General features: G+C 33.3%; 4 protein-coding genes across 5 annotated transcripts; 1 reads left to right on the forward strand and 3 right to left on the reverse strand.

Moving 5' to 3' along the window:
• The first annotated feature begins 324 nt into the window (after window positions 1-324).
• LOC123903014 (ribosomal protein S1, mitochondrial-like) lies at window positions 325-2,710 on the forward strand. 2 transcript variants are annotated; one of them, XM_045952865.1, is made up of 2 exons: window positions 325-426; window positions 1,784-2,710. In XM_045952865.1, exon 2 carries the CDS (start codon window positions 1,855-1,857, stop codon window positions 2,470-2,472), a length of 618 nt encoding a protein of 205 aa, XP_045808821.1. In that variant the 5' UTR covers window positions 325-426; window positions 1,784-1,854; the 3' UTR covers window positions 2,473-2,710. The 2 variants fall into 2 exon arrangements, with proteins under 2 accessions (XP_045808821.1, XP_045808822.1); XM_045952866.1 differs by lacking the exon at window positions 325-426 and adding an exon at window positions 491-1,428.
• A 6,917-nt stretch (window positions 2,711-9,627) lies between these two features.
• On the reverse strand, window positions 9,628-10,768 carry LOC123923908 (thaumatin-like protein 1b). Its single transcript, XM_045976660.1, has 2 exons — window positions 10,588-10,768; window positions 9,628-10,437 (listed from the first exon to the last, which is right to left on the reverse strand). The coding sequence occupies exons 1-2, from the start codon at window positions 10,637-10,639 to the stop codon at window positions 9,761-9,763; spliced, it is 729 nt and encodes a 242-aa protein (XP_045832616.1). The 5' UTR covers window positions 10,640-10,768; the 3' UTR covers window positions 9,628-9,760.
• Window positions 10,769-13,545: 2,777 nt separating this feature from the next.
• LOC123902849 (thaumatin-like protein 1b) lies at window positions 13,546-15,097 on the reverse strand. Its single transcript, XM_045952651.1, has 2 exons — window positions 14,973-15,097; window positions 13,546-14,393 (listed from the first exon to the last, which is right to left on the reverse strand). Exons 1-2 carry the CDS (start codon window positions 15,022-15,024, stop codon window positions 13,717-13,719), a joined length of 729 nt encoding a protein of 242 aa, XP_045808607.1. The 5' UTR covers window positions 15,025-15,097; the 3' UTR covers window positions 13,546-13,716.
• A 2,170-nt stretch (window positions 15,098-17,267) lies between these two features.
• LOC123895806 lies at window positions 17,268-18,047 on the reverse strand. Its single transcript, XM_045946292.1, has one exon. The coding sequence runs from the start codon at window positions 18,045-18,047 to the stop codon at window positions 17,268-17,270; it is 780 nt and encodes a 259-aa protein (XP_045802248.1).
• Window positions 18,048-18,342: the final 295 nt, after the last annotated feature.

The following is an 18,342-nucleotide window of genomic DNA, read 5'->3' on the forward strand; positions in this document are numbered from 1 at the left end:
TACGTTGGTTGCAAATTCTAATTGAATTCTCTTACATCTTATCCATATTTTTATGTCTTAACATGTATATATAACCAAAACAAATCAATTTAAAATAAGTTGGAATGAGCAGCTCAACTGGTTAAGATAGTTGAACTAAAGGTTAAGAACTAGGATGTCCAGGATCCAATAAAAAATCAACACTTAACAAAAAAAAATCAATCAATTTAAAATAAAACATAATCATGGACCACTTGAAGAAGTGATCCATATTAAAATTTGTAATAAAAATAAATTAAGAGGAAGAACATAAATATAACTCGATTTTCTCTTTCGTAAAAAAAAAAAAAAAGCTCCATTTTCTCAAAAAAATAAATAAAAAATAATATAACTCCATATATCACGTTTGTGCTTCTCTCTACGCGCGGGACATCTTTCGTTTTCAAGGTATTTTCAATCTTTCTCGATTCTCTTTGCTTTTCAATGTCTTATGTCATGATTCAAAATATTTGAATCTTCTCCGATTTTAGTTTTGGGAATTAGGGTTTAAAACCTTCTGAAATTGACTGTGTTATTATGGAATCAAACCCTTGACACTCATTTTTTCTGTCCTTTTTTTTTCTTCTTTCTCTCTTTGGGATGTTGCTGGATTTTGATTTTCCAATTCTCAATTAACTGTATATGTATGTGTTTGGGCTCTAGATGCAATATGGTGATTATGTGTTAGAATTGGTGCCCCTCTGTTGTGATTAGAGGAAGATAGAAACACAGGGACTAAGCTCGTACTAAGTTGTAAACTTGGACCAAATTATGAAATTAATACAAAGTTGTTAAAATCTAGAGATTTAATTGATAGTAAGTGGTTAAATATAGGGACCAACATAACACTTTAATAGAGTTCGAGACCTTTTTGAAATACTCATAATCTCCGAGACCTATTTGAGAGTGTCCTACAAAATCAAGGACTAATTTGGTGATTTATTCGAGTTTAAATTGTTGCCGAATATCCAAGATAAGCTGACTATTTTCAGGTGTAGGTGCAATGTTCTGCCAGAGTTTTGGTGTTTTTTGTGTGTCGCGTGTCATGCTGTTATGTGGTGTAGTATATAGGTGCAGTTTTGATCCTAGAGAGTCGATATTAGTTGGTGGTTTGTCTGTGGTTTTTGAGTGCCCGCCATTTGTTTGTTTGTTTGTTTGTTTGTTTGTATCTGTGTGGTGCAGTCTTGGGGTATTTTCTTGTTCTGTTCTTAGTTAACTCTTGTTGCTTCCGTTTTGGTGGGGTATTTTCTTTCTGGTCATGCTTTTAGTGGGTTTTGGTCTATTTGTATGGCTTCTGTGCCTCTTCTATATATTTAGAAGTTTGTAATCTCTTGTTTTGGTAGTATAGATTTCCTTAATAATACTTTGCTTTACAAAACAAATTAAACCTAATTTGTCGAATCCATAGAGGTAAGATTTTACAATTTCATCTTTGTATTGTTTTTGTTCCTTTGGTGCTGTTTTGTTTCTCCGTCTGTATATCATGTGCTGTCGCCATTTCCTACTTTTCCTGGCAATGTGTTTTAGGTTATGTGTATTCTTGTTTTTTCTTTATCTTATGGATTTCTTATTCTTATTTTTTTAAAAGCAACCAATCTCATCTTATAATAAAAAGGTGATTGCCCCTGCCTAAGTGTGGATCCGTCCCTGAAGCCAATCTCATCTTATAAGAAAATGATGATTGCCCCTGACTTTTTTTTTTGTTATTCATTTAATTTCATAATATTAATCCTTTAATAATCAATAGTACTATTGCATTGATTAGGTCCATTTCGTGGCGCTGCTAGATTCTTCTAATCAGTAGGACAGGAGGAGGAGGAGGAAAACAAGCTTACAATGAGCATCTATTTGAACCGATTATTTCCAAGATGTAATTCAAGTTTATTCTTATCCAATGGAAAGGCCTTACAAGCTCAAGTTTTACGCTTAGGGGAAGACAAGTTCTTGGTGGATGCGGGAACTGGGACCCCCAGAACTTGTATGCAAGATGAGCTTACAAGAGTGCCAATCAACCAAGCCATCACTAGGTTTGAGAATAAGGTGGGATTCTTGGATCGAGTGGCCGGGGAATCACAGATCAGAAAGAAGAATTTGGAGAAATTATTCATGGATCTAGTTGCCGGAGAATCACTGACCAGAGAGACAGCAGCCTCCAAGTTTAATGATTTGGTGGGATCCACTGATGTAGTGGCTGGTGAACCGCATCTTCTTCTTCCACGAAGATTCAGACAAAACCGAGCATGGTTGAAACTGAACAAGATTTGGCGAACGAATACAAAGGTAAAAGGCTTTATTATTGATAAAGTCAAAGGAGGTTATTCAGTAGCCATTGCGGGTTTCATTGCTTTTCTTCCATTCCGTACTCACAACAAAAGGATAACGAGGAGGATACCGATGGATCAATTCACCATTGAGAGCATTGACCCCAAAACGTCAAAGATTGTGGTGTTCTAACAGTGGCAGATCACACAATAACTTGGTGTTCTAATAATTTAGGTTAATAATTATTATTAAACAATGGGGAAGTCATTTTTTCTTAGACTCCAGCAGAACTTTGTTTATTTCCTATGTTTTCTTTCGTTTTGGTGGTTCGTTATTAACTCTTATTATTCCCATTGCATCTTCTTATTAAAGTGACAATTGTAAGGACATAATGATTGCCGGATGATCACTATTGTTTTTGTTTATTTCATTGCTATTGTTATCTGTTTTATTTGCCATTGCCCAAAATCTTACTGTTGACCTCATTGTGATCTCTTTGTGGTTCTGTTATTTTTTTTTTCCTGATTTATCAATCCATGTTTCTCTAATTTCTGGATGCAAGAGTGAAGGTGTTGTTTAGTGATGTTATAATAGATAGCTTAGTCATCATGCTCCGTCAGTTCTTTTTGAAATGGTTATGTAAACCTTTTAATAATTTATTCTGTTTTGTTGATTGTTAATTTTTTTGACTGAGTGTTATTTCCAACACTCTCTCTAACACTTACATTGTTATTGGGTGAAATCAATGTGGATCTCACTTTAATTTCTACTTAAATTTGATGCAATAAGGTAACATGTTTTCACTTATAGCTTGATCTACATGTTTTAGCTTAACTTGTATTTTGAGGACAAACTGTCATGTATGTTTGTTTGTTCTAGCCACTAATTCCAACTTTTGGGAGATGCTGCTATTCACCGATTACATCAAAGGTAAGTCTTCTTGCATCAACATACAGTTAACTCCACCTAATTTGTTATATTACTCTCTCAAGAAAGAATTTGGATTGAAAGGCTTCCGTTTTATGCAGAAACATTAATTTTTTTAATGCCTTTTCAATTTAGGGAATTTTATGTTGATCACTTAGGCATACTCATGGGTTATTATTACTTAGGTTTGGTCAAAGAATCTATTTTTATGAGACATTTTTTTGAGAAAATAGAGGAACAAACCATTAACCAACTATTCTTGCTTTTGACATTTGAGTTTTAATTATTTTCCATTTTTTTTATAGAAGGCCAGGTTTAATATTTATGTCGTGACAATTTCTTCTTGATAGAATCGCTATGAGATCAAATTTTTCCAGGAGTGTTATTCTGCACATGGCGTTGACAAGTTGTGCGCTGTGCAAATTGTCACTAGGAAACACCATTCACCTAATGCTATACTGTAGCTCTGCGAGTGACATTTGGTATAGGGTGTTTAGATGGTCGGGTCTCGTTCTTATCAACCCACCCACCTGACTTTTCACTTCTTTTAATACTTTAATTGGGTCTGGTGTGTGTATGGAGGAAAAGTGGGTTAGAATGTTAGATACATTCTTTTTTCAATAAATCTAAAAAGTCATTTGTTGCTTATATATGAGACTAGGGGGAGTATTGATCGAAAGGCTAGGAATGACATATTTTCAACAAATACCGTGGTGAATAAAACCAAGGTGTTGGCCTGGCGTTGGTTCCTTGGAAGATCGGAAAAAAGCCTGTGCTTGTTTTAAGAGTGCAGTTGGGATCTTTGAATTGTATGGCTAGATAAATCACTTTATCTAAAGATGGCTGAGGTTTGTTTGGTTTTGTTGTTGACATCTATCTTGGGTTGTTGTACCTTTTTTTGTGCTGGTTTGTGACCTTGTGTGCCGTCTTGCTTGCCTTATTTTGCTTCTGGTTTATGCAGCAGGATTTCGGTCTGCTGTGCACTTTGCTTGTTTGTTGTGCTTTATTTTAGAGTGTGCTTTGTTTTGTAAGGAGTTCTGAGGAGGTGTTTGTAGGTGCTGGGGCTAGTTGTTGTCTTTTTGACAGAATCAACTGTTTTTAGATATAGCCTGTTGGTGTGTGGGTTGTGTCTGTGTTGCCGCCTTTTCGGTCTAGTTTCTGGCACTGGTTGTTTGTTCTTCAAGGTTCCTGCTATGTTGTTACAACAAGTGGGGATTTTTTTTATTCTGTTATGTGCTTTGGTTTTTCACTTGCATTTGCACAAATAGGAAATAGCCATTCCCGCTTCTTGAAAGTTTATAGGCATACTACTTTAGAAATTAACAATATCCAATAAATTAAAGGAAAATGCTAATGAGTGATTCCGAAGCACTTTTGAATTTAAATATTAGAGATCCAATAATATCTGAAACTAAAGTACGACAAAAGTATGATATGTTAGAGTGTCTCAATCTAAAAGAATCAAAAGTAGTCTAAAGTTGCAATGAATCGTGTCTCATCGAAAAAGGTGATCATGCCAAATGTGTTGAGAACATAATCATAATCGAACAAGTTGCAGGTTAAAAACAAGTCAAGAAGAAGCTAATCCATCTACTTAAATTAGAAGTAATCGTTTTAAAGTGTTTATGTATATGTTTCATGTTACTTTTAACATATATCTATTTCATTTTATAGAAATTTGGATCTTGTATATCAGGAGTGTATATGCAGGGAAAACTATTCAGCACTAAAGTAACAAAAGCATTGCACTGAAATGCAGTTCTGCAGTAGAAAATTAAAAGACTACACAATAAAAAATTTAGATAGTTTTTTTCTTTAAGAAAACAAATGTATATCTCATATCATTATAAAAAGATTTACAATACAATTTGACATTAACTCTGACACTTTATGAGCTAACCTAAATCGGCAGAAGATATCAACCTGAAATGAAAAGAAGGGAAATCTATATCCCATCTCTTTGAAAACAATCTTGTACACTGGGATATTGCCACTAGTATATTACATACAAATTAGTTGTCGAGGTATATGAGCCCTTAATTCCCAGTTATCCTCGGAAGGATCCTCTATTTCAACAAACAAGTCTTCCTCATAGACGTCGTCTCCGGAATAACGCAAAATGGTACCTTTTGTTTAGTTCAAAACCCAAACTAACACATTCTCGACGTGCATTTCCATCGAGGGCTCATCTTCGTTTCCAGCAATAATACCTGAAATGTAGAGGAATGAAAATGAATTCGACATCAATGATCAAAACACCACCAATCAAGTAAAAGGGCATGGAAACACAATTCAACATTAACAATCGCTTGCACAACAAACATAAGAGACAACCACCAGGCACAAAGTTTACTTCGATGACTGCCAAAAACCAACGTCTCCCACAAACAACCATCGAGCCAAAAAATTACTAAAAAAAAATCAAACGATAAATCTACCTAAAAATGGGCGGTTTTTCACCAAAAGAACAAAAAAAACTGCCCCTTAAATAAGGTTAAAATCACCCTTATCCTCCGGGAAATAAACTCAAAGTTAGAAGTTTAGAAATAAATCAAAAGATTAAACACATTGAAACATGCACAAATACCAGAAATACCAGGGTGGAAAAAACAAAAATTATTCACTAGTAAGATCGAGAATGAGTTTTGAAGAAGGATGATGAAAACAAGAGCTTTCCTTCCAGTCTAGAACGACTACAAACTTTCCTTGCTATTTAAGAGGACAAGAACCAAAAAATAGGAAGGAAAGGAGAAGATTAAATATCAATGGTGTTTGTAAAATCCCTCCAAATACCTTTATATACCATCAGTATCAACAGTTACGATCACAGAAGATCAAATGTTCATTCAAATTTGAATTGTTGTTTTCGATCTAAGGACCACAATAGAAATTACAAAAATGCAAATTTTCAGCAAAATCTTCAAGGAAAATGATGGTGTTCGTCTGTATGAGGGCGAGCTTGCTCGTATTGGATTAACCTTTTAGGCATCAGCTACATGTCCTTGACGCCTAAAATCTCCAGCAAATTTACATTAAGTAGTGATCACCTGGCTTGCAGAGCACACAAGCGGTTCTATAAATAGAACCTTTGAGCTGAAGTCAAAGGTTACTCACGTTTTGAAAAGAACAAAAACGCACACTCTCCATAACCTCTGATCGCTTGGCTAGCACCGGGAACAAGAGGAGAACTGTTCGTCTGAACGAGTAGAGGTTTTGCTATGTTGCTTTGTTGTGATCGAAACTCTTTTCTGCACTTCAAGAGGTAACAATTACATTCACTGATTCTTATTACATTCGTAATCCAGTACAGGGGAATCGGTTTTATTTTTTATTTTTTTAAAATTTTTCGCTGCTTTTATGTCACGATTTCTCTTCATTGCATACAAATTAGATGTCGAGGAGAATGAGCCCTCAACTCGCAGTTATCCTCAGAAGGATCCTCTATTTCAACAAACAAGTCTTCCTCGTCGATGTCGTCTCCGGAGTAACACAAGATGGTACCTTTTGTTTGGTTCAAAACCCAACCTAACATACTCGACGCGGGGATCCATCAAGATTTCATCTTCATTCCCAGCCATAACACCTGCAATGCAGAGGAATGAAAATGAATTTGACATCTATGATCAAAACCACCATTTCCACCACCAATCAGGTAAAAAGGAATGGAAACACAATTAAACATTAACAATTACTATCTGCAATACGAACATAAGAGACAACTACCAGGCAGAAAGTTTACATCGATGAGCCAAAAAACGGCTTTTTCCGCAAACAACCATTGAGCCGAAAAATTACTATAAAAATGATAAATCTACCTAAAAATGGGCGGTTTTTCACCAAAACAACAGGAAAAACTGCCCGTTATGATGAAGGGGTGATAATCACCATTGTTTAAGGCACCCAACGTGCTAGAGAGGGGTTAAAACCATTTGGGGGAAAGTGTACATTGTACACTTTGTTACTTGTTATGCAAGTAACTGAACTAACAAACAACAAAATAGTTATGCTAACTATAACTACCTATATAAACCCACTTACAGCTGTATAACAGGTTTGAATTACCAACTAATAACCCTCTGATCGACGCCTCAAATGATTTTACAAGAGTTACTTCAGGATGACTTTCTAGCACCAATTTGCAATGTCGGTCTATCATTTTTAAAAGTCAAATAAATTTTACAGGGGGAATCTTAAAATAAAAAGATGACACGAAATTTATCAAAACAAAATCAAATTTTATATTTTAAAGTTTGAACATGTTGTTTTTCTCGACTTAAACTCTGGACTTGCAACTCTTTAATTCTTAACTCAACTAGCTAATCAATTGAGCTACTCATTCCACCTTTTTCATAATACAAGTATTTTTTTTTTTTTTTTTGTGGTCAAGCACAATACGAATATTTTATAGGTGTTTGATGACCAACGGCATATTACACATTTAAGGTAGTATTACTATCGTAGAAAAAGTTAGCATTAGATCACATTATATTGGAACGTCCTATTGGTATGGGACTGAATAAACAAAAACAAAATTAATATGTTACGTGCCGTGTGGGTTGAGTAGTAGCTAGTGAGTTGGAAAATAAGTGCTTGAATGCTATTATTGGTGTGCAACAAAAGTCAACAAAAAAATTTGACCTTAAATATAAGCAAAAATTACTAAAATCAACTTTATTTAGTGTTACTAATTCTTCCAAAAGTACCCTCATTAATTGTTCTACTTTTTTAACATAATTATAGAGTTCTAATGCAAATTATACGGTCATTTTACTATTTTCAATAGAAATATCATATGAAATTAAGACAAAAAAACTACTCCTTAATAAGTGCGCAAAACAGAATTTTGGCATAAAAAAGAGGCCGGAGAGACTACAGGACAACAATGAACAAGCAATTTAACGCTCTTTGTGTACTACTAGATTATAAGTTGCTCTTTGTGTAGTACTAAGTTATAAGCCACTTTATAATACCAATGAAATATTTAATGCTACTTTTTATATTATATCCTTAACTATTTACTACCCCGTCCTTAATTATAAGATCATATTTAAGCACTGCACGTACGTGAATGCACAATTTTTATCACTAATATCTTTAATTGTCTATTAGTAAAAATTATAAAAACTTAATATTTTGAAAATACTCATCAAAACAAAATAACAAGATCTTATATGCTAATATTTATATTTATATATTATTAAAAAAATACGGTCAAAACAAGATAAATGAATAGTACAATTTTGTCAAACAAGATCTTATAATTAGGGACAAAGGTAATATTATTTTCCTTTTAATTCTTCAATTTATCTTTCTTATACAATTAATAAAGGATAATTTTACAAACTAACTTATAATTTCTCTTTTCTATACAAAATTACTACATTTTTTAATTTGTGTAATATTGTGAAAACAACTTATATTTTAGTACGAAAGAAGTATTTTTATTGTATGATTGGACCAGTAAGCCAAACTGGTTCAACTGAGAACTGAGATTACTTTTGGACCGGTCGAGAACTAGGATTATTCTTTTTACCAAATTTAGGTTTCAAAAAGTTATGCATGTATATAGTTTGTTTGTGTTTGACTAATTGTATTGTTTGTGGTCACATTTTTGTGAATAAGCTTACGCGACTGTTTGGTTTAGTGTTTAGCAGCCATGGACGTGTGTTTGGAACATCAAACGTGATTTTGTGGTGTAGGAAGGATGTTTGACAATCAAATAAAAACGTGATTCTCCTTTTCAAAATCGATTCTAGTTGAAGCTGCCTTTTGGAGCCTCTGCGTCGAGTAAAATCAATTCTTTGCAACTCATTTGCTAATTTTACCGATTTATCCATTTTCTCCGTGTTGTTTTCCGGCTTTTCTGTTTAATTGCTACGGTACCTTTCCCAAGGTTAGACACAAGTAATTGGACTTAATTTTTTGACACGTGTGTTTATTTAATTTAACCGATAAGTCCAAAGCACCGTCCTTAAATATAAAGTACTACAATAAATTGAATGTCCAAATCACTCTTTTAATTTATAAAAAGATGAATTTAAAATAAATTTAAGTATTTTTAATTAAGTTATCATAAAAATCATTTTTAAAAATACAAAAAAAAACATCACTTTTTTTTAAACAAATGCACCCTTAAGCTAATGACGAAAATGCTATAAAATAAGTACAAATTATGCTTGCACTTAACATGATTTAAAGTTTTTGTAAGTGCATGATTCTAATTATATATATATAGTGTTCCAAGGTAGTCTATGTTTGTATGTGATGATTCAAATCAAGATAACATTCGAATCATATCGTTAAAACTGAACTCTGAATTTGCTCTTGTTTTTGTATCTTACTGAATGTTGTGATTTGAATCAAGATAACGATTCGAATGTTGTAAGTAATTATACAGGAAAAGTAAATCAAATTCTTCCATTAAACAATCATCAAATTTGTATATAGGATATGTCATTATCACCAATTCAATAATTGAAAATACATGATATTTTATTCATATTTAAGGTTATTTAAACAGAGCATAACTGTTTTTTAGAAGGTAGAATTTCAATTAAGGACAGAAGGTGATGGCATAGCTAGGTCTACCAGAGCAAGTGAAAGTGCTGCTCTTGTCATCATAAGCATAGCTGTAAGCATCAGGGCATTGGTTCTTAAAAATCTTAGAGTAATTTGTGGGTGGGCATGTCGCCGCGGTATTGTATCTTCCACGGCAACAATATTGATCTGTATTAAAAGCCAAGCAAGCACTCTTACAAGCAATAACGCTCCCATCAGAACCTTTCAATTGAAGTTCACTCGGACACACGGTGTTGATATTCCTTGGACAACTAGAGGATTTGCAAGCTCCACTCCCACCTTGTGGAGTTACAGACATTGGCACGTTGAACCCATCAACGTTGCTGACATCATAGAAATCTTGTCCTCCATTTGATGCTACCGTTATTTCTACCAATGTTGCCGGTGGAATGGCGCCAGCACCTTTGCACTCCACTTGACCAGAAGCACAATCGGCTGTAGCACAACTAACCCTACCATTGTTGTTTGAACATCCAGTTCGTGCCCAAAATCGACCTGACCATGGAGAAGGAAGGTTAATCGAGTTGGTTGCTCCGGGTGCCAACACAAAACCTGTGCTTGATAGTTGAGGCTTTTGGTCTCCGGTTAGGGTTCCTGGCCATACTGTGTATCTGCATCTATTCGTGAATGTCACCGTAGCTCCTCCAACCACTACATACAAAAACAAAATCATATATGCACATAATAAAATTTATTACTTCAACAATTTTTCTTAATACACATATTTTTTTTGTTCAATATTTCTATAATAAAAGACAAATGAAGTAATTAGAAAATGTAGTTGAAAGGAAATATACATACCATAGAAGAGGAATGCAAAACTAAGGCAGAGAGCAACACGGGTAATAGCCATTTATATCTCTTTTTTGAATTGTAGTTTGTTTGTAGGATATGAAAATTGTTCTATCCTTCTTGCCAATTTATAAGCTTCGAGGGTTGAATATTCTTCAAGGAGTAATATTTGATTCAGTCAATAAAAAATGAGCAGTATTTTCTTTCGACGTATGCAACAATTAGATGGAGTTTATAGTTAGCCTACATTTGTTTCCAAAACAAAAATATGAAGCCACTTGCCACTATGGATCGGAAAAGTCACAAATGTAGGAAGTTATTTTCCGTGTGCATTTATTAAACACCAACAAAAAAAAAATGATTTAATTTAATTATTGAGAAAGAGGCCCTATTTTTTTTTAGTCAAAAAAAAAAAAGAAAAAGAAAACAAAGAGGCCCTATTTTTAAAATCCTTTGAAAAAATAGTTCTTCTTAATATAAGTCTCTTTACAAATTTACACAAGCATTGAAAATTTATTTACTCAAATATCCATATTTAATTTAACACTGAAAAATATAATTATTTTTTGAAAAATTGAAAAATATAATTATAAATACATTTTGGGTAGTATGCATGACATCCTAAGTTCGATCTTTATTGCCAACATTGTAAACAAAAAAAAAATACTTCTTATAATTTAATAATATCCAAGTAATTTAATAAGTATATGAGTAGCTGTGTGATTTAACACAATTTTCACACAGTTTTACACCACAGCTGTCCGATCAAGAATGTACAGCTGAGATTGTTTTCAGTTATTTTATAATTGCATTAATTTGAACTGTCTGATCTATAATCAACGGTCAAGATTAACAACTGTGTGAAAATTGTGGTAAATCACACAGCAGCAAATCTGCATCCGTAATTTGGTCGATTGTAAATTTATAGTGGATTAAATATATTACAAGCAAAGGTGAAAAAGCTCACGAGTGAGGGACACACGGTATCAACCGGGTTGGATTCAGAACTAGTAAAAAATCAATCGTATTTTTACTCTTTTATTTTTTTTTAACCATCTGATTCTTATAGAAAAGAGACTCCGGTAATCTAAAGTTCAGACTCTAGATAAAATATGGCGAAAAATTGTTTCCACTAGGAAATTTTTCATTCTCTCCTACATTTACCTTTCTCGTTCTAAACAATGTTTTTGAAAAGATTTTCAAAAGAATGTTATGAATTTACCGGAACAAGAAAAGCAGTTTGAATTGTGTTAATGTTTAAATTATTTTCCCTTTAAATTAAAATAATTTATTTTCCGTTTATTTTCCCTTTGAATTAATTAATTTAAAAGCATTTCTCTTTAAATAAAATATATTATTTTTTCTATCAAAACATTTAACTTCTATTTGAACATGAAAAATGACGTGACATGATAGCAAACATAAAGAACCATGAATAAAAAAAAAGAAAAAAAAAAAGAGAAGAACACACTTATTTTTATACTTGTTCACAATCAATTGTTCCTACGTCTGCTCCTCTACTAACACAAAGATTTGTCTCAATACAGTTGAGGACTTTATGGGCCGTGGGGAGCCTCACTGGGTCACATACATGACTTTTGACATTACATTCTCACCCAAAATCTTAGGACATTGAATATGAGTTTTCTCACTTATATGTTGCTCAACTTCAATTCTTTCAACCTATGCAAGATTTAACCCACACTTAATAAATATCCACATCTCCCCTCAAATTAGTGTAATTGGTCTTTTTACAAATCTTCAAAGTTTTTTGGATAAGAGAAATTGTAGAGAAATATTGCTTTTCAAACTAGCAAAATTATATGGATAATATATGTTTAAACTAATGAAGATGCTTTAAAATAAGTTTTGAAGTCATTTTGGATTGATAGGCTAGCTCAAAGAATTTTTTATTGTAAACGTAATTCATACAATATAGTTATAGTGAAAAATCAAAGAAACCTTATTACACATTGATAGAGGACTAGAGTAGGTCACTTGCGAGAGAATGATAGTGTAAATCTTTGGTGTTGATCTTATCTAATTAATTAATCCTTAATCTCTTTAGATTTTTTTAAAGAATTTAATTTATATGCACCGTCAGTGTAAAGTTATTTTGCACATGCGTCCAATAATATACCGACACATCATGTATGGTCATAAAAACACAAGATGTGTCACATTCATTAAATGATATGGCAACACGTCATTGAATGTATGTGTAAAAAAATTTTACACCGACGGTGTACAACAATTAAACTCTTTTTTAAATAGTTGTATTTATTTTATTATTTGTATAAACAATAAAAAAATCTGTTGGAAATTAGATTTGTTTGGAACTTTGTATATAGGTGAACTGGATGAGTTCCCCAGACTTAATGGGCTTGTCACAATCGTGGGGCGAGAAGCCCGATAAGGTGTGGATCGCCTATCCCAAGTGGATATGGATAAACCAGGTCATTGATAAACATGTATATTCGGAATAATAGGAACACATGGTATTACTTCCTCTCTCATGATCTCCACCTTTCCTATAATCTCTCCATGACTCCCTCAACTACCTCTCCTTCTACTGCTCCCATGAGACTCTTATATATATAGGCATACAATCATTAAGGAGGGTTTCGTTGTTCCTTCACTAAATACTCATAGAATAGACTATACGACCGAATCATCAACAGGAACTACGTGGCTCTGATTGCCTGATCGCTTCGGGATATGTAGGACCAGAGACCTTCTCTGTCGAGTCATAATATCACCGGTCAGGTCTCACAACATTAGCGAGAACAATAGGATATGCCTTTTCTTAATATAAGTGTATAGGATATGCCTTGACAATAAGATGGCAAAATCGATAGATTGAGTGGATTTGAATTTGAATTACTATAATGGATGGATTGAAACTATTCATTAATCGATTTAATATGCACTAAAAGTCTTTAAAAAAAGTTAAATCAAATTCTTCCATTAAACATAAAAACAATCAAAGTCATTCATTATCATCATCAATGTAATAATAGAAAACACATGATATTTTATTCATAATTAGGTTATATTCATGTTTATGTTTATAGCCACCTATTTTATTTTAAACAGAGCATAACTGTTTTTTAGAAGGTAGCCAGCATTTTAATATAATTAAGGACAGAAGGTGATGGCATAGCTAGGTCCACCAGAGCAAGTAAAAGTGCTGCTCTTATCATCATAAGCATAGCTGTAAGCACCAGGACATTGGTCCTCAAAAACCTGAGAGTAACTTGTGGGTGGGCATGTCTCCGCGGTACTGTAACTTCCACGGCAACAATATTGATCTGTATTAAAAGCCAAGCAAGCACTCTTACAAGCAATCACACTTCCATCGGAACCTTTCATTTGAAGATCAGCAGGACACACTGAGTTGATATTCGCTGGACAACTAGATTCTTTGCAATCGCCACTCCCACCTTGTGGAGTTACAGACATCGGCACATTGAACCCGTCAACATTGCTTACATCGTAGAAATCTTGTCCTCCATTTGATGCCACTGTTATTTCTATCAATGTTGCCGGTGGATTTCCACCCGCACCTTTGCACTCTACTTCACCAGAAGCACAATCGGCTGTAGCACAGCTAAACTTTCCATTGTTGTTTGAACATCCGGTACGAGCCCAAAATCGACCAGACCATGGAGAAGGAAGGTCAATTGTGTTTGTTGCTCCAGATGCTAACTCAAAACCTGTTGTTGATAGTTGAGGTTTTTGGTCTCCGGTTAGGGTTGCTGGCCATAATGTGTATCCGCATCTATTTGTGAATGTCACTGTAGCTCCTCCAACAGCTGCGTACAAAAACAAAATCATGCACATTATAATTTAGAGTTAAATAATTTTTTGGTCCCTACTTTTAAATCAACTCTTGTGTACTTTCACATTTTTTAACGGTTTTTTTGTCTCCCTGTTTATAATATTATAATAACCTCTCTAAAAAAAAATTGAATTTTTTAAAATAAGATGAATTATTTCTAAAATTTTAAACGCAACAAACTAAAAATATTATATTTAATTCATCTATTGTTAAAAAAAATTAAACTTTTGCGAGAGAGATTCCTATAATATACAATATATGACCGCGGAAATTTTTTAAAAATTTCGAATGATATACGCGAGTTGAATGAAAAAGCAAGTACAAAAAATGAACGAAAATACTTGAGAGGCCAAAATTTATTGAAATTGTTTATAGGGAATAAAAACAAAATTTGATATATTTATAGGGATCAATAAGTAAAAAAGATAATGAGTATAATATAGGGAATGTGTAGTTTTATAAGCAAAATGAATTTATTAAAAACATGAAGAAGAATTAACAAAGTAAATGAATTCACTAAGCTTATAGAAAATGTTGCTTAAAGAAAATATACCATAGAAGAGGAATGCAAAGCTAAGGCATAGAGCAACACGGGTAATAGCCATTTAGTTTATATCTCTTTTTGAATTGAAGTTTGTTTGTATGAATGAATGAATGAAAATTGCTCTATGCTTCTTTCCAATTTATAAGCTTCGAGGGTTGAATCTTCAAGGAGTAATATTTGATTCAGTCAATAAAAAACGAGCAATATTTTCTTTGGACGTATACAATAATTCGACGGAGTTTATATTTAGGCTACATGTGTTTCCAAAACAAAATATGAAAGCCACCATTGATTGGAAAAGTCTCAAATCTTTAAGTTATCTTCCGTGTGTGCATTTATTCAACAACAACAAAGAAAATGTCTTCAAAAAATAAAAACAAAAAAAAATAAAAATGAAAGGATTTATTTTTTGTATTTAATTTTAAAAAAAATATTGAGGAAATTAAAAGGGATATTTTCATTATTCTTTTTGCTCCTATTTATAAAACTTTTTTCATTTTTTTTCTCCTTAATATAGGACTCTTTACAAATTTACACATGCATTAATAATTTATTTAGAGAAATATTCCTATTTAGTTTAACATTGAAAAATATAATTATAAATATATTTTCTCGCTTTTATGATATAATAATTATAGGATATAGAAGTAACAAACATTTTAAACTAATTATAGGAGTAAATATATAGAAATAACAAATATTTTAAACATATTTATTAATCCGACAATTTTTTTTCAATATCTGCAATTGGTGTTGGAGGTTTTTATAATAAGTGGGGGATAAAGTAACAGTGACACTTATAATAATTATTTTACTACTCCACGGAAAAAATTTAAAGTTGGCAAATATTGAAAGAATATAAGATCGACATCAATTGTTATGAATCATGGAGTCGAAGGGATAAAGATCATAGATGTCGGCAAGATAGAGTGCATAAGAGTATTCATGAGGAAGATACTCATAGAAATTCATATTGAATGAATATAGATTGATAAAAGAATGATTAAAATGTACAATGGAGTAGCTTATTTATAGGACTACTTGGAGTAACTAACTCACTAACTAACTTTCTAACCTCCTAACTAACTTGGTAACCTATCAACTAACTCTAGTTGATTAACTAACTATCTATATTCTTAACAACCTCCCTCAAACTCAACATTAGAAAGTTTTCCAATTTGAGTTTGAATTACATGTGGTTCTCAAACTTTCGTGTAACAAAAAAACATTATGTTATGATAATCTCCAATGAAAGTGCTTTGTTTGAATTTGCACCAATAGCCTCAAAAGTCAAACCTTCACAAATTCTGATGTGAGCAAATCAAACTTGCAGGAGGATAGTATCAGCAACCATTCCAAAACAGGGAATTATCAATGGTATGCAACTCCAATAAACCACTCATAAACTACAAAGGCCAACAACACTTACAGTGCCTTGTGCTACTAAAATCCAAGTAATTCCTCCATATAGTATAGGTTTAAGCAATGCTCCACCAAACCAAATCCAAACAATTTCAAACTGTAGCAGTAAACTAATCATGATGATAGATTACCAACTCCAAAACAGCAAAAGGAACTCCCACATATGAACATCCAGAGAACCAATTACTACATCCAAAGCTTCCATAGATGACATTCCACTTTAAGCAACAATCCACTTTAACCATCTCCACATTTACTTTGAGCAAGCAAGAATCATAAAATTGCATAGATGACATTCCAATCTCAGACATAGCTTGATTCAAATAACCCAATTATAGACATTTAACAGTGTGAAACCAAACCAGGATATCAACACAGGCAAATCAGGAGAAGGTAACATGTTGACTTCCAAAAAGTCTTTACCAAATTGAGCAGCCAAAATTATAGTAGCAGTGACACAAACAAATTACTAGTAAGCAACAAAAACCATGAGCATTATAACCAATCTGCTACTCAAGAGGTTATATCCATACTCACAACATTCTAATCAAATTGAGAAAACAAATCACATAAGACTTGGACCCATAAACCAGTCTTGCACAGAACAGAACCAGGTAAAAGAAATCCACAAGAAATTGTGACTTTACTTCATTTACAACAAAGTCTACACTTATTCATTGATTCTAAGAATTCATTCAATTTCACAATTGAGGCAAATAACAACTAATCATCACAAACACACAAGTATGCTTCCAAAGGTATTGAAGTCATAACTACCATCAATCAATCTTGAACAATGTTGCATAACCAAAACTTGAACCATCTTACAGAGCTGACCCCTATATTGTGATAGCCTCCCTCAAACTCATAGTAAGGGAATACTTAGTATGAGTTTGGAAAACAGAAACCAAACAGAAAACAAAGACCAATTTGACATAGGAAAGTTCCACCGGGATCGAAGGGAAAGAGTGAAATTGAATCGAAAATTGACATAATAGAGAGCATAGTAGCAGAACTGGAAATCACTAACATAATTCCACCGGGATCAAAATCGACGATGCACTCATCATGTAGTTCGAAAAGCCAAACCTGGTTGTTGATTGTGGTGCTACTGATTTGTTGTTTCTGTTTTCCGACATAGAACCAAGAAGCGAAAAGCCTTATGGCGGCAACGCCGTAAACAGATCGTAACGGAACTCTACCTTTGACCTGATTCTCTGATTGTTTGATTTCTGCAGAAACGCGAAATTCAGATTCGTTGTGGTTCAATCCCTTGATTGCTTCAGAAGCCACAACTTCAGAATCAAGATTCTTCGATTTCTCTTCGTCTTCCGAAGCGGCAAACTCAGATTCTTGGAACGCAGATTCCTCGACAATGCTGCAACATGAATCCGCAAGAATACATGTTATCTTGCCAATCTTTATGGAAAATCCATCAATTGTTGGCTCGATTGGAGTGATCAAAGGAGATTGAATGGTAGTAAAATCTGAATTCCCGAAATTGCCGAAAATGATGTGATTGCAGAGGGTTGAAGGTTGAATTCCTGATGCAGAAACCTCCATAGCTGCATCACGAGAAAGATCTTCGTCTTTCTCAATGGCTGAATCGAAATCGGCAGCGGAATCTTCGTCTTCATCCCTTGGGTATCGCTCTGATACCATGTTATGAATCATGGAGTCGAAGGGATAAAGATCATAGATGTCGGCAAGATAGAGTGCATAAGAGTATTCATGAGGAAGATACTCATAGAAATTCATATTGAATGAATATAGATTGATAAAAGAATGATTAAAATGTACAATGGAGTAGCTTATTTATAGGACTACTTGGAGTAACTAACTCACTAACTAACTTTCTAACCTCCTAACTAACTTGGTAACCTATCAACTAACTCTAGTTGATTAACTAACTATCTATATTTTTAACATCAATCAAGAAACTTATTTGTATTTGTAA

This window comes from Trifolium pratense, linkage group LG1, assembly GCF_020283565.1.
Source record: "Trifolium pratense cultivar HEN17-A07 linkage group LG1, ARS_RC_1.1, whole genome shotgun sequence".
NCBI classification, from domain to species: Eukaryota; Viridiplantae; Streptophyta; class Magnoliopsida; order Fabales; family Fabaceae; genus Trifolium; species Trifolium pratense.